Source organism: Miniopterus natalensis, chromosome 14 (genome assembly GCF_054644295.1).
Source record: "Miniopterus natalensis isolate mMinNat1 chromosome 14, mMinNat1.hap1, whole genome shotgun sequence".
Lineage (NCBI taxonomy): Eukaryota > Metazoa > Chordata > Mammalia > Chiroptera > Miniopteridae > Miniopterus > Miniopterus natalensis.
In genome coordinates this window covers 32,397,973-32,415,508 of record NC_142094.1, presented here as the reverse complement: position 1 = coordinate 32,415,508, position 17,536 = coordinate 32,397,973, and the positions used below count along the sequence as shown (strand labels likewise).

Sequence of the window (17,536 nt, the reverse complement as noted above, 5' to 3'; positions counted from 1 at the left end):
CTCTCCCTTAGGGTGTCTAAGGTGATAAAACTATATGCAAAAAGAGCTCTCATCATAGTCTTCCTCGTAATAGGGAAAGGAAGGCAACTGTTCCTGTGCAAAACTATAGGCAATAAGCAGCTGGATTTGTTTGGGGAAACTTAGATTTAATGTGTGTATGTTAATAGCTAGTTTTAAAAATTGATTTACTAAGAACTTCCAGGAAAATAACTGAAATGGAGAATCTAAAATGTTGTAGCTTCTAAACATTTTCCCCAATGCAAGATAATATTTATAAATTTATTATTTCTTAGTAATAAAATGATTCTGACTTCATGTACTGCCAACCCTTTAAAAAATTTTAAATATAGTTAATAATTAATTAGGAAAAAATGGAGAATTATCAACTCCAGTCTTAGACATTGTATTTTTTTTTTATCCTATGCAAATTTTTTTCTGACATATCCAAGTTTTTTAAACTTTTAGTAAAGTACTAAAATTAGTAGTATTGTTTTACATTTATGTAACTAGCAGTGTGAATTTTAAAAATTATTGCAGAAAAATAATTTCAAAATTTATTATATTATTTCTTCTATTAGAAAATGACAATAAAAAAGTATATGAAGAAAGCATACATTTTAATCTCTTATTCAATATAAAACATCATAAATACTGTGTTTCCTTTTTTGTAGTAAAAATAAAAATACAAAAGTTTGCTTAGTATTTGCCTCCTAATTAATCTCTATTTAGTCTGGCTAATTAAAACCTTTTATCTCCAAGTTTAAGACTTTGTTTAAACAGGAATAAGTACTCAGAGCCTACAACATGGTTTTAGTTTACCTGCAAAATTGGTTATAATTTATCTGCAAAATGTAAGCTCTTTGCTTTTACTTTAGGTCTGTATGAATAAATTTTCTCATACCTTAACTCTGAGCACAGAAGCAAACATTCTTGCATCTTCAGATACACCGCCAATGTAGAACTTTTTCTGAAACACTGGGGGATGATCATTTTCATCCTGAATCTCAATATATACCTTAGCTGTATTGCCTGAAGGATAAGAAATAATACATTTTTATTAATGGTTATTCATTAGAAAAAATGTACTGGAGTAAATATTTGTACTTTATTTTTTTCCAAATCAATGGAAATAACAAATCAAAAGTCATTCCTAAATGACATGCCTGACACCACAAAATCCACAAAGGACACTGATAGTGATGTTTCTGACATAAGGCTATGTTGTTGCTATTTCTTTTAATTAGCATGTCCTAGTAATTCATTTTATTTGATTTAATAGGCACTAAAGTATTGCATTCTGCTAATTTTAATGAATCAACTGAACTGTTCATGTTTGCAAACACTTCACACACATTACTACTTCCACAAAAGTGACACAAATATATAAAGACCTTATGAAGTAATAGAAACTTCCATAAACTAAAATATATATTTTTTCTTCTTAAGTATAAAACTAGCGATGATGTTACTTTAGCTTACAATGTATTACAATGTTTTTTATTTAAGATTAAAAGTAAGCAATGGTCAGATGAGGTGCTTATTTCTGCAAATGGAAAACAAGCTTCATCATGCATCAGAGGCTACCTACCATTCACTGCAAAAGATGCAGCTGGAGAGATGATTGCCATGTAACTCATAAATGCTGGGTTTTGTCATTTAAACAATAGTACATAGGCCATAAAGAATACATTTCATCATCAAATGTTAGAATCTCACCCCTCAACCATCACACCTTTAATGAGCAATGTAGCACTTGTCACTGGTTCAAGAATAACCATTTACAGAACAGATAAAATGAGGGATAAGTGGCTATCATTCTGCAGAGTCGATTCAGATTACAGAAGTATTCTGATGTAGTACTTCAGTGAGCTTGTCTCACGCATTTCAATTCAGATCAACTATATGACAAGGGATCTACAAACGATTTATCACAGACACTCTAATTCTGATGCTTTATCATATCCCCAACCATAACTAATTAACACCAATCTACGAGCACAGTGGGTACATCATGGGTGTTGGCTGAATAAGTGAACGGGAACCTTCATTATCTTAGTGAGAACTTAAAACAGGCCGCTTATTGCTTGCCCTGAGATCAGAGGGACACAAGGGTAAGTCCCAACTAACTATCCCTATCCTGCTGCTACTCATTTCGTTTCTCTCTTATTTATCTCTTTCCCACCATCCTGAACTGGGAGAGCTAGAATCGACAGAAAAAAATGTGCTAGGTCAACAGAGAACAGGGCTAATGGCAGATTATGCTTCTCTATCCTCCAGTGCCAGGCTCGGAATGGCACCCTGGTGAGCCACAAACAATCAGAGTTCATCCAAATGAAACCCATTTTCATCTTAGCAGACCATTTTTATCTCTAGAATCAAAGGAGCTAACAGCTCTAAACAATATTTTTGTAGAAAAGTAACCCTAAACTATATTACCTTTCCAACAACTGTTTTCATGTTCTTAATAAATGACCACATTAGTTATGACGATTTGCAGAACTGAAAAGTACAGGTTGGTTTTCAGCTCACTGAAAAGGAATAGATTTATGTTCTGAAGCTTGCCTACTTTTCTCCTGGCACTTTAGAAAATGATCACAAAAGGTTAGGCCCTGGCATAAAAATATCACACCATTAGGAACAATTTGTGCTTTTAGAAATCCTTTAAAAGCTACTATTTCCTTAGGTATTAGTTTTCCCAAAAACTAATGTAAGAGACAGTGTTGTAATTTACAGCAACACTTATGAGCTATATAAAAATATTACATATGTATACATCTTATAAACTCCAGAGAGAGACTGCAGTAAAATAATTATTTAAATATTATTTTAGCAGTCATTAAAACCCCCTGAAGTTAATATCCATAGAAACATCTAGATAAATATCTATTTACACTATTGATATGCAATGATTGTAAATTTCCTGTAAAATAATTTATCCAACTTTAACAACTCAAGTAAAGATTTTCAAGGTTTTCATTTATAATATACGTATCTCACAAACAACATTATTATCACATAAGATATCATGATTCCATATTAATTGTGCTTAAGTCTGTATATGTTAAAAGAGTAATACAGAATTTATCCATATTTAATTTAGTGTTTTAAAGAATCCATGAAATAAAAATTATGATAGTATTTCCATGCCCTAAACTACATTAGGAAAGCAAGCACAATTATGAAAGGGTAACCATAGGACACACTTAAGTATCTTTCTAAATTCCTTTTTTTTAAATTTCCATCTGCCAAGTTTGGGCATCTTTAACTTTACATGCATAATACTATTAATACTAGTAACATCTACTTATCTTAATTTTTTAAATTTGTTGTTCTTCTTGCCTCTAACTTCCTTTCAATATGATTATGTGTTAGTCTTCCTTTTGATTTTTTAAAAGTATTTGCCTAAATATTTATTTTATATAATTAAATTTTATTGGAATTGAATATGTGCTGCTGAACTGCATAATTTCTAACTCATCTGCCAGAAAAAGAAGTGGAAGAGAAATACTAGAAATAATACTATAAATATTTTATATATACTCAGTACATAATGCTACTGGGTTCCATTAAGTCTCATCGTGGTCTGTTTTTATACCAAATAACTTTATACTGCTTTCTATTGGCTTGATACAATTTCATAACTTTGAGTCTTGTGCAATCACAATTTTATTGAAAATGGAAAAAAATCAGCACCAAAGTATGGTTAATAGTATGAATAATGCTTTTTACGTCTATATGAACTATTTGAAATATATTTTTATTTTAATCATGACTACGTGCTCTTAGTGAAAGTGTCCATCCCAGTGCTTTGCACTGCACCCTTGGCCACGGGGACATGTGTGTCCCCACCACCCCTAATCCAACTCTCCCCTCAGATCCTTATGCTGATTGCCAACTGCTTTAGGTACGGGAGCCCAGCTGTCTTGATGTCACTGCCCAAAGAAGCAGCATTCTGAGTTTCTAACATTTCTAAAGCTTATGTGGTTTTCTTGCCCTTTCTTAGATCCTAGTCAGCTTTGTGCAAGCCACAAAGTGTTTTTCCAGTAACTTCTTTTTAATGTCGGTCAGTCAGAGGTGGTTCCTGTTGCTTCCAATCAACTAAGCACTCCAAGTACAGTTGGAAATTAGCCCTTTAGTCCATAGGAGAGGATGGGGGCTATACCTCCTGCTTATAGAAAGAGTTTGCTCATTCCCTCCCAAGGTAGCAAAGACATTATAAAATGCAAATTTTCCATTTATTGTTGTAAAATTTAACAAAGTATTGTATTTTGCATCTTCTCCTTTTTGTGTCATGGATGATTACATTATTTTGACCATTCTTGTTGGGAAATACGTGGTCTGTGTTTTTAGTCATACATTGTCTGATTGTCAATCAAGATCAGGGCATTCAAATTTAAAAACTCCAAAAGATGGTATGATGGTTTTTCTAACATGTCCCAATCTAAAAACATTGGTTATGCAAAGAATGTAAAGAAAAACATGTGGAATCCTGTATACAATAATTTAGAGGAGTAGAGGAAGCATTTTTAGTGTATAATTGCTATATTTTAAGTGTCACTCAAACATATTACAGCTAGTAATAACAATAAAAGTAATAGTAATAATAATTATTATTATAGTTTTTACTTGGGTGTTGTGTTAATAAGTTAAGTACTTTGCAGACATCATTTCACTTAAAATTCTCAAACACCCTAAGAGGTATAGTAATATTTATACTGATAAAATGTTGAAGATTCTAGAGCTTAGAGAGGTTATTAAAAAACAAAGATGTGTATGAAACACAGGCCTGTCTGTAACCAAAGCCAGGGATCTTAATTTATTATGTTAAATTTTTAGTTATCTGCCATTTCTCTTCTATTCTCTTAAGGTAATTTTAAATTTGAGCTGTGTCATTGGTAAATAATCTGAGTTATACCATTTTTCTTAATAAATATGTTTTATAAAATTTTCCTATGCCTCTTGTCCTTGAATCTCATATATACCTTAGCATTTATGGAATATCATCTAATAGGAATCTTTTATTAATTAAATTGAACTGCTGGACTGGCTAGAGTATCCAATTGCCTTATCCATTTTAATAAAGCAGAAACATAGCAATCGCTATCAAGGAATTGTGATAGAAAGCATATGCTATAAATAAATAACTGAAAACAGATTTTGAAAATTAAAAGTGACAGCATTTAAAATAATGACTTTCTTTAAATTGTTTGTCTGCAATTATCTTCAAGATATTACATAGGGGACTAATTAAGTACAAGATATCAAGAGGGAGAAAAACAGGAACAAGATTTATTAACTGAACTTATTAAAGTTCCTGGGGACAAAAAATGCATTAGCTTTGGAAGAAGAATTAACTCCTAGATTTGTGTTTTGAATAATGAGTAAAAAGAATGACAAGCTAAATTTATGTTTTTTATTTCTGAAACAGAAAATTCTCAGCTTTTGCATATATGTTCATGTCCATACATAAATTAAACTGAAATGCATGCCTCATAAAAATATAAAAATTTAGAAATGAAGGAATATTTAAGAACAGACTAAATTATAAATTATCTATTGTGTAGATAAAACCAGGAAATCCTTTATGCGCTATAATTTCTGTTTTCTTCCACATACAGGTCTTGTCCATTTATTTGACATTAACTGTAGTTACTGTGTGGCCCAACTAAGTGTCACTGAACATGTTTTCTTCGGCTGTAAATTTTCTTGAACATCAGTAACTTTTGAAGTTTTCACTATTCTCTCCTTCTCTTGAAACTCCTCCTTTGGCTAATGGGCCATCATTACATATATTTTACTCCTTTCTTCCATGGGGGATTCACGGCTGTTTCTTTCTCTCATTCACTAAATGAAGGGCTTCTCCAAATTCAGTCTTTTGCTCTTTTCTCTTGTAAGTCTCTCAGAGAGACAGGGCCAAATGGCCCTGGGGGCTCATTAATTTTCTTTTTTGACAGATAAATAAGTAAGTAGGTCATTGGATCTGGGTTAGCTCCGTGGATCTAAACTTCCTCCCCCTGATCCAAGCTGCTTGGCTTCACCAGCTCCCCTGCTTTTGGACATATTTTCTTGACCAGGAAGTTCCCATTTTCACAAGGTCAAGGAGTCTTTCCTTACCTGATTTCAAAATTCCCTTTAAGCATGTGGAGTAGTACTATTTTAAGTCCGCAGCTTTTAGTTCCTTTTATGGTGTGTTCAGGTATGTACAAATTAGGGTCTTCTCTCTGTGGGGTATGGAAGCTAGAGAGATGCTTTTTTTATTTGATGCCTTTCTGCTTGATTTACTCAATGAAACCTTATTTTAAATATATATCATATGATGCTAGTGAGTAATCATTCTATATGATTACTATATGCCCAATCAATCTGTATGCCCAGCCTTGAGCACCCTTAAATATTCAACTCCTTATTTCTAACTATTTTCTAGATTTCATTTATGTTACCCAGGATCAAAAGTATAAAATTATCCTTGTTTTGTTTTTTTCTCTTCGTGGCCAGTGATCAAGTCCTACATTTCCCCATATTCATGTCTGTTCTATAAGTTATCTTGACTCTACATAATTCTAATTAAGAACAATAGCATTAGTCAAAGAGTAATAATAATTATGAGAGGACCTACAAAGCCATTACCAATCCATGTAATGTAATCAAGGATAATAAATAATATGTGATTTCAGGATCAAAATAGCACAACCCCAGTATCCTATCCTGTACATATATTTTTACTTCAGAATGCAGTTGGTTCTGTTATTTGGCCATATGTTTAGCATTTTATTATCATTTCACATGTTTATCTCATAAAATGTCTTTGTAAATGTAATGCAAGTCACAGTCACTGAGAGGAGTTATCAAATGATGGCTCAATTCATTAGTCCAGGTCAGAAGTACATAAATTTTGGGCAAAGGCAATCATAATAAGATCTAAGGGTAAGTGTAATATGATTTCAATATAAATAATTAATGCCAAAAATGTAAAGTTCAGCAGAACAAGAGGTGACACAATAGCATTTCTTTAATAGAAAACTGATCAAGGCATGGCATTGTGTGGTGGGGAAAATAATTTTCCTTCTATCTTCTACATTCTTCTGGCTCGACTAATAATCAAATTAACATGAGACAGATTCACAGGAGAAAAAGTGACCAAGTTTCTTATGTATGTACATATGGGGGTTCCATGGGACTATAAGATCTGGAAACAGGTTGGGCAATTAAGGCTTTTATGCCATCCTGAGCTCAGGAGAAGGGGGAGTTGTGGTTTGGGACTTCAAAGGGCAGGAAGGCAATTCACATGGAGCTGAAAAAGTAAATATTTGGTAAACAAATGTTTGCTGGGCCATCTCTATCAATGGCCCATAGAGGGAATTTTGATCAAATGGGTCTTACTAGGCTCCTCTCTATCACACCTACTTCATATTAAACTACAGGTATCTATGATAGTAGCACCCTTCTTAGAGCAAGTATTTTATCTAAATTTTTTTAGGTAGTTAAAGGGAAGGTCAAAGATTTTTCCAGAATCTTTCTTTTCTTAAAATTAACAAGCTTAAAAAAATCGATATCCCAAAATGCATATTTTTGGATGCCAAACTCTGCTTGCCCTCAGCATCAGACATAATTTACTAAGCTAATTCTCCACTGTACAGTCAAAAGAGCATTCACTATTTTCCCCTGAAATAGATCTTCTCCGCCTTCATCCAGACTGTTATCTATACTATTCTCTCCTTCAGGATCTATCTCAAATTTTATCTTCTCTGAAATCACCCACATAGTACCTGGGTTCCTGTGATGGAAACCAGGCAATACAAAATTGTATAATACTGCATCCTTGGCCTTTGACAACTCACAAGCCAGGTGTGTTTGTTCCCCACATTACAGGGATAATGGATGATTAAAGAAAGTGTCAAAAATGAGATGACTTTTTAAATGAGCCTTGTAAAATAGGAGTTTATTTGGAAAACAATGAGGGAAGGATATTTTATTATTTTTTATTGTTCAAAATATTACAGATGTCCCTTTTCTCCCCATTGACCCCTTCCATTCTGCCCTACCCTCCTCCCCAGTCCCTCACCACACCAGGTCGGTGTCCATGGGTTGTGCATATATGTATATCAATCCTTTGGTTAATCTCTCCCCCTCCACCCCCCTCCTTCCCTCTGAGATTCCCCAGGAAAGATATTTTAGGAGAAATAATGCAAACAAAACCAGCAATGTGTACTTATTCCTTGAGATTAAGGAAAAATAATTCAATTAAGGGAAAAAAACTCAATCAATATAGAAACTGAGAAACACGGTGACCTAGAAAATGCCAAGCAGGATAAAGAATTTCATTAAAGTTAAAAAAATGAAAATGTCTGAAGGTTCAGGCGATCATTCTTTCTGTGTGGTACGTTTCCCCATAGTTCTTTCTCTTATTTAAATATAATGTTGAAATGTATTTTTGCCTAGTTAATGGGAATTTTTTCTTTCTTACCATAATCAACCAGGAGAGTTCAGCTGCTTGTTAAGACTAGTCAGAATATGTCACTAAGAGAAAAAAATGTTCACTTTCCATTTGTTATAAGAGATAAAAAGAAATAAAATCAGTCTCATAGCTAACTAAATCTTTAGCACAATATTAAAAAGACTAGAGCTGCCTTACTTTATATACTTCATTATGTAACAAGAGACTGCAGAGGGCCAACACTGCACCCATAGACAATTTGAAGAATTAATGTATCTAGCAACAAATTCTGATAATTTTCTTCCACATTTTAAATAGCTAAAATGAATTCTAGGCTTATGTTAAAGTCACTATCTAGTGACTTTAGTTTTCCACTTCTGGAAATGTTGGTATTTCTATAATTTATATGATTTAACAAATTTCATGTCTTTCATGCATAGTTTTGTGTGCATTTAAAAGGGCATAGTTTGCCTCTACTGAAATGGGACTTCATTATCAATCAAATGTTTGCTGCTCTCAGAAACAAAATATAAAATGTTGCAAAAATATCTGTGAGTCAGTGAATGATCTCTATTTTGAATACCATTTTAAATTCAGACTAAAATATCTAAGAAAAGAATTAATTAACTATATTAATTAAGCATAAGTTCCTAAAAATGAAATAATTATATCTCCTGGATGTAGGTCTTAGGTATAAGTTAAGGAGAATCATTTTATGCATTGTTTGACTTTTAAATATTTTATCTTCAATTGCACATGGAAGCAGTAAAAATATTTTCCTCATGAAACATTTTTCCATCATGTTATATATGAAAGAATATGCATTACAATCTATACTCTAAGTATGGCTGATAGCACACCATTGTCATCAGTACCAAATATCAATTTTGGGGTCAATGGGAGACTATTGCCTCAATGCAGTTGGTTTTAGAAATTTATAAATAAAATTTCATAACCATTTTAATTTTACACTTCCAAGCGGAGCTATTTTTCACAATTGAATTGTGACAGATAAATTTTTGTTTTATTAAAAATGTAGTTGTTTCAACTGTTTCTTTTCTGTTGTTGTTAATCCTTACCTGAGGAAACTTTTCCATTTTAGAGAGAGTGGAAAAGAGTGAGGGAAGAAGGGAAGGAGGAGAGAGAGAAACATGGATGTGAGGGAGATACATCCATTGGTTGCCTCTCGCACACACTCCTACTGGGGTACTGCCCTTGATGGAGAATCAAACTGTGACCCTTCGGTACATAGGACAATGCTCTAACCACTGAGCAACACCAGCTAGGGCTCAACTGTGTCATTAAATAAGATGCCTAGAGACCAAAAAAATATCATAATGGGCATGATGGTATCAGTTTTCTTAAAGTAGTCTCTAATTTCTATTTTATTTTAATTTAAAAAATATGTCTTTATTGATTTCAGAGAAAGAGGGAGAGAGATAGAAACATCCGTGATGAGAGAGTCATTAGTCGGTTGCCTCCTGCACACTCCCTACTGGAGATCCAGCCCACAACCCGGGCATGTGCCCCGACCGGGAATGCATCTGTGATCTCCTGGATCATAGATCAATGCTCAACTGTGGAGTCGCACTGGCTAGGCTTAAAGTAGTCTCTAATTTTTAAATTAATAAAGTGTGAATAGAGTTTTTAAAACTGTGGCCATATACAGGTGTGGCCCAAAGTATGTTTGTAGTTGTGAGTACATAAAACCGAATTAATTCTTGTATTATTTATTAATTATTGTATCATTTATTTGTATTATAACTGTAAACCTACTTTTGTCTACCACTATATTTATAGCAGAAATACAAGGTTTTGGACATACCTGGGATTTTAGGACAAAAAGTGACATGTGACATATTACAAGTTGCTATCCAAGTTCATGAAAAATGCTTTTTGTAAGTCAATTAATCACTATTAAAGAGTCATCAGCATTATTTGTCACAGACCTTCTGTTTGGAATTAGGAAAGCCAAGAAAATGAAATGTGCTGCAAGCTGTACCCTAAAGCAAAACCATAAAACGAATTCAATAGCATGTGAGTTGCTTCACCACCAGTTTAAGGTTCATCTTCATTGTCCTTTTATTCCTGATTAAAGGCGACTTATTGAATCCAAACAAAACAACATTACTTATAGAAAACTATGAGTGTTTTCTTCCACATTTAAAGGCAATTATAATGTTGGCATAAAAGAAAAATTGCACTTCAACTGTAGCATTCCATAACTCAAACCGAGTATGTACAAAAATGCATATTATTACTGTTGTTCTACATAAAAGTACAAGAATATGGATGACTTTGTGGCAGTAATAGTTTTGAAAGTTTTGTTTTCATTCTCACCTGAGAATATGTTTGTTTGTTTGTTTGTTTGTTTGTTTTGGAGAGAGGAAGGGGGAGAGAAAGAACTTTGAATGTGAGAGAGAAACATAAATGGGTTGCCTCCCACACCCTCCTGACTGGGGCTCCAACCTGCAACCCGCTGGTGTACAGGGTTATGCACCAGCCAACTGAGCCACCCATCCAAGGCTGCAGGGACACTGATACAAGTTTTTGCAGTTCTCCTGAGCACAGGGAGTCTCTGCTCAGAGACTCCCTGAAGCCTCTTTGGGACCAATAACATTCCACTCTAAACCCAGGAGAGGCTGAGTTGGTCTGGGAAGACAGAGATCACAGACAGCAAGAGAAGACGACTCATCATTTTGAAACAACATATGAGGAACGTTAATGCATTCACTTTTATCTTTCATTCATGAAATGAAGATAATTATCTGATTCAAAAATGATCGTCAACATGGGAGCCAAAGAAAGAAAATGTGGACACCCGAGAGAATGGGAACAGCAGAAGAGAAATAAAAACTGGGAATCTGGAGGGCCAGAGAGTCTGTGTTGAAGAACTTAGAAATCAACACCAACTTTCCAGCTGCACTGGGAGGGGAATCCTCCAAGGCTTTTCAGAGTCCCCACAATATCAAGCAGTGGGAGGCAACGCCAAAGGGCATTTCCACGATTAAAATGGTTTAGTGGCTCCATCAGTTGTAACAACTAAGTAAATTACCACAATAAAGAGGCAACACGTCTGCGATAGCACAGGCATTATGGGTGGTATGTACCCTGCATATTTGAATACTGTTAGCCTGGCAGTCAAATCCTTTCATCATCTGGACTTAACGTTCCAGACTCATTCATTGGGCAAATCTTCCTTGGCTGTATTTATGTGTTACGCATTTTAGGCTTATGAGGATATGTCAATAAATACAGAAAAAAAAACCCTCATCCTCGTGTAGCTTAAATTCATTACAACGTTCTGACGACATCCTGCTCCCCAGCCACACTGGGGTGGTATGTTTAATATGGCCATACGGAATAAAATTATAAAAGTCTATTTTTAATTTTCTGTTATCCCTTTTATCCTGCTGATTCCAGGGAGTCTTTTTTTCTGCTGTTGAATGAAAGCTCCAAAGATCCCATGGCTTCTTAAAAAATGGTTCTAGTTTATAAAAAGCACTGTGATCATGATAATCTTTTAGAAATGAAAGATTCTCCGTTCAGGATATTAATCAATATTTTAAATTTTACTTAACGATATAACTTTTCTCCCTTCCCAGCTAAGGTGTATTTCTGGAAACCGGCCTGCCCATGGAGAAGTTGTCAAAGGCTTCCCCTTTCTCTACTAATCACCTCCTCGCGCATTTACTGGCTGCGGCTTTCTTTTCAACGCTCAGGCTGCCGTCCTCTGGCACTGGCCATTGAGGAAGAGATTGGAAAGGTAGGAAAGGAAGTTTCAACTGAAATAGTGCTACTGTGAAACGGCTGAACATTCTTTGGGTCAGACCTGTCTTTAAAACAGACATTGTCAATAAGACGAACACTTTCAACACTGGCATGCTCTCCTGCAGCAACTTGATTTTGACAGAGCATTTCAATTAATTCTACTTTTCACTCCAGTAGAAATTCCACAGTCCATCCCCAGCTATTGCTTTTTGCATTCCCCTCACTCCTCCAGGTGACCCCACTAATCAGGATATACAACAACTAGTATTGACTGACGCATGTCCCAAATCTGGAATCTGGGTAACAGTCACAGGCTCTTTGCCTGCATAATTCTATAAGCACAGGCCTATCTTAATGTAGCTGTCACCCCCCTCTGCTCCGGCCATCGTCATAGCTTTTCAGCTCTATAGTTTACCCTCTGGGTTAGCTACCAGATCTCAGACATGAATCCGCTCTGCTCCCTAAAACACAGGAACGTAATGGTCTTACTCTAGTTGCCACCATTGCACTCAAGATGGAAGAATATATATTACCGCAACCCCCTTTTCTGGGTTGAGCACGTTGTGAAACTGAAAGCAAATGCAACTTTACAACTTTGTTCCCACGGGAATATTCTGCATGAAATTGTTTCTAAATCTGTTTGCTTGACCTTTTTAATTCTCTTTGGGAGTAAGAGTTTTTAAGGGGGTTAATTGTTGTGCTGTTTGTTCTTATGTTAAGCATCTTTGATAATCTGTATCTATTTCTGGCACATTTCTTTGTAATTTTAGGTCTGTTGTATCTTGGTACTTTTGTTTAAAGTTCCAGTTTAATATTTATTTTTCATCAATTCTAATATGTGCTTTCTGTCTCTGGAACTGTCTTTTCAAAACTTTTCTCTTCATTCTTATGAATATAGTTCAAAGGCCGACCCGTTTGAAAAGTCCCCTCTGGTCACTCACGTTGGCTGTTCACTCTCCTCTACTACACTGCACTGAGTGCTGCCACTGGCCATCCCTGTAGGTCCTGAGCCAATAGTCAGTGGTGTGCAAGCCTAGAGTTTGTTGAATAGAAAACAACGACTTAAGAGGTGTGTCATATTTGTGATTTATTGGGATACATTTTATTTTTACTATTATTTTAGCAATACTCTAATGAACTAGTAGACCAAAAGTACTTAAACTTTCTCTCTATGTTTAGTTATCGATTCTTGGGAAAATTTGCTCTTTTAAAATGTTTGGTACTTTGGATCATTTTTTTCATAATTTAGTCATTCATTTGATCATGAATTTATCATATTACCCACTACTTCCAAAAGTGATTCAGTTCAAAAGATAAAAGCCAGCAGTTAAGAATGAAAAGAATGATCTAGGAGACCTGACTAAAAAGATCTAAAGCACTTGAGTGAAAACTTGGTAACAGCTAACACAATGTGAATATCAGAGGACTAAAAAGCTCCCAGATTCATTAACTATGAAACAATTACACTGGTTCAACAAATATTTCAACTATCCTTGGGTTCAAATTTGTATTTAAAAATTTGAAGAAATTGATTAAGGTGACAATGTAACCTATGAATGGTGCAGAATCTCCTGTCATCACGAACAGACTGAGCTATGGATAGTCAGGTTCTGGGAGGCATTAGAGCTTGAGCATCTGGCACTCCATACATCTTGCTGAGTGTGCCGAAGCTGCAATGTCCAGACATTTTTTAATTTTTTTTTTTAACCTGGGACATAGGATTGTTTATGCAGCTGGCAATTCTGAAAAGGGAGATAATGTTTGCAGAGATGCCTGAGGTAGTCCAGCAATTTACCCCAGAGTCAGAGTCCCTACGTTCAAAGTTCTGTGGTGCACTCCAGTCATGTGCCGGCTTATCTGGCCCTACATTTTGCCTGTGAAGTTTAAAGAATTGAGCCATCAGGCTCATTGCTATGCCGATACTCCTGATAATACCGCCATGAGTAATAAGGTCTTTCTTTTCAGACCCAGGAATTGTTCGTGTTTTATCAACATTCATGGACCTTCAGTGGGTTTATGAGGTTTTTATGGATCTAATCAGGACTCTGGATCTAACTACCAGTTTTTAGGAAATAAAGGAGACAGAGAAAAATATGAAATGAGACATTGAAAATAGTCATCAAAACTCAGGATTTAGAAATCTGGTTTCTTGTACAAGTAAATATTAAGGTGAATAAAACTTTGTGACAGTGGTGAAGCCTATCAATTAAAAGAAATTCAAAAGACATATCAAGCAATGGCAACATGTGGATCTTATTTAGATTCTGATGTGAATAAAATGTTAATATGAATATTAACTGGATATTTGTCGATATTGAGGATTTTTTGTTAATTGGGAGAGGAGTCAAAATGACATTGTGATAAATTTTAAGAATACTTATTTTTAAGAGGTACATATTGGGATATTTACAGATGAAATACTATGTTTCTGCCCTGCTTGAAAACAATAGAGTGCAGAAGCAGTTGGAAGTATAGATGAAAGAGTTCCCAGGACTCGATAATATTGAAGCTGGTTAGTGGATGCAGGGAGGTTCATTATAATAGTCTCTGTAATTTTATTTATGTTTGAAATTTTCCATACTAAAAGATTAAAATGTTTTAAATATGGCTGCTGTCAAATTTTTGAAATAAGTTCCAAATTTTTTCTATTTTAGTTATTAATTTGCATTTAAATAGTAAATCCAGTTACAGCATAATTGTAAAACTTACTTTAAAAATAACTTCATTAGTAACTTCTTGGTAAAGAAATCACAATAAAATGTTTCTTTAATGAATTCAATTTATTCTGTTTATTATCGTTAGTCATTTGATATGTGGTGGAGCTAAAGACCACAGGGCAGCTAATTCTGATGAAGGGATGAACCTTTAAACAATTAATTAATTAACCTTAATTTACATAATGATCTTATTTGCATAGCTAATGGCTATGAATTGATTATAATCCATTAACAGTCATTAATACATGAAATGTGTTAGAAATACATGAGTTTGTACTTCACACTCAAGAGGCAAAGGTTAGTCGTGAAATGTTAATGACAATATTCAAGAATCAGGCATTAAACAAACTACATTTAGCTTTTAGGCTTTATGCGTTTCTAAGCATGTAATTCATGAGCTGGCTATTGGGTCTTACCTCTACATGCATAATGGGACATACAAGCATTCATGGGTGCATTAGATAAACTATTATTAGCCTTAGATTTACATTCAAATTACAGGAATGAGGGCTAGTTGTATTATATTCACATACAGAAACTAAATATATTGCTTTTCTTATAAATCAGAGATATTTCTTGAAAAATGCCAAGTTCTATGACCTAAATATTTACAAAAATTTGCTTTCCACATCTAACTGCTCATTTGTTTCAAAGAAAGTTGACAAATACAATTTTCAATTAACTTTCACATTTATTTTTATTTAGAATAATGTAGTTTACATTATGTAATTTAGACCTACCCTAACCTTTCGACTCCTGGTTTGTCAATTAGATTTACAATTTGAAGCATACATAATATTTTGTAAAAATATAATTACCTGCAGTTTAAAGACTTTAAAAACTCAAAGAACTGGTCTGCTGTTTTTAAACAATTTAATTCTGCAAGTGATGCATAATCATTAGAGAAAACTTAATTATTTTAATTCCAAAGACATACTGTGTATAACTTGATTTTTAAAATGATTTGGTGATACCTGGGCAGCCCTTGACACTAGGTCAGTAAGTGAGATTTAAAGTAAATGAAACAGAGATTTTTACTTTTCATAATTGTCAATTGCTGAACTGAGACAGGAAATTCTAAATCCCTTTATATACATATGTTTTTATTGATTTCAGGGAAAGAGGAAGGAAAAGGGAGAAAGGGAGAAAAACAAACACACACATCAACGTGAGAGGGAAACTGATCAGCTACCTCCCACATTCACCCTGACCAGGGGACAAAACCACAGTCCGGACATGGCTAACCACCGGGTTGTACACCTGAAACGAATATAAAATTATATGTCGACTGTAATTTAAAATTTTTTAAAAATTAAAATAAATGAGCAGAAACACCATACATTTATTTAAAATTTAAATAATATAACTTACTTTTCGAAGGAACTCTGAGGTTGGCGAGGACCACTTCCAGGGAATCAGCCTGGACTCGCAGCACATAGCTTGTCCTTGTCTCGTAGTCCAGACCGTCATTCACGTAGATGACACCCGTGATGTTATTAATTCCAAACTTACCTAGAATTAAAATACAAATTCTTGGTCATTTCCTGCACAGTACAAGGAAAAATAATTCTCTTTAAAAGGCACTGTGATTTCAAAAACACATATTTATAATAGTAATAACACATAAAAGGGGTAAGAAGCAGGCTTTTGGAAACAATCAACATCAGTGTTACCCTAATTGCATGACTTGAAATTCTAGTTTTTTTGAGATTCTCCTGGAAATCAGTGTTTCTGTGATCAATTACATTTGGGAGCAATGCATACTATATCCCTCAACCTAGACTCAGATGGCCTTCTAACATAGTAAAGACTTTAAGAAATTTTGTTGTAAAGAAACCCATTTAAGTTTAACTATTTTATGATCTTATTAAATTATTATACTTTTTATGATTTAATGCATCTTATTTTCCTATAGATTTAGTGTCCTGCTAAGAACACCTTAGGGAGAAACATAATTTAATATGTTGGGTTGGTTATTTAGAAAATATGGTTTATAATTATTATTTTTTTATTGATTTCAGAGAGAGGAAAGGAGAGGGAGTGAGATAGAAACATCAATGATGAGAGAGTCATTGATCGGCTGCCTCTTGCACACCCCCTACCGGGAATCAAGCCCACAACCCGGGCATGTGCCCTGACCAGGAATCGAACCTCAATCTCCTGATCATAGGTGGATGTTCAACTGCTGAGCCATGCTGGCCAGGCTGGTTTATTATTTTAAATAGCTTAAAATACTCTGCCCTGATGACTATTTGTTAAATGAATTTGCTCATTTAATATACATTTGAGTGAAGAGCAGGGCACTTTGGTAAATTTTAAAATGCCCCACCTCTTGCACTGACATTGCATTTTTCTCTTTAGTTTTCTCCATAGCATTCATTACTACCTAAATACTATATACTTATCAGTTTAATACTGTTTATTGTCTACCTCTTCTTATCAGATGATTAAATTCTATGAAGGCAAGGATCAGCCTATTTTGTTCACTGCCCTATCCCTTGTGGCTGGAGTACTAGTACATAATAGGTGCTCAATAAATTTGTTAAATAAATTAATAAGCATATGTTAAAAAATAAATAAATTGATTGTAAAAGCAGTCACTGTCAGGAAAAGA

At 34.3% G+C, this 17,536-nt stretch overlaps 1 protein-coding gene across 1 annotated transcript in view; it reads right to left on the bottom strand.

Annotated features, from left to right (window-relative positions):
- The window catches only part of PCDH15 (protocadherin related 15), a 900,353-nt gene that overhangs the window by 71,131 nt on the left and 811,686 nt on the right, over nucleotides 1-17,536 (bottom strand). The window contains exons 30-31 of the mRNA XM_087824418.1: nucleotides 16,294-16,434; nucleotides 902-1,029 (exon numbers count right to left, since the gene is read on the bottom strand). Coding sequence (XP_087680544.1) covers nucleotides 902-1,029; nucleotides 16,294-16,434 — 269 coding nt within the window. The remainder of the gene's footprint in view (nucleotides 1-901; nucleotides 1,030-16,293; nucleotides 16,435-17,536) is intronic.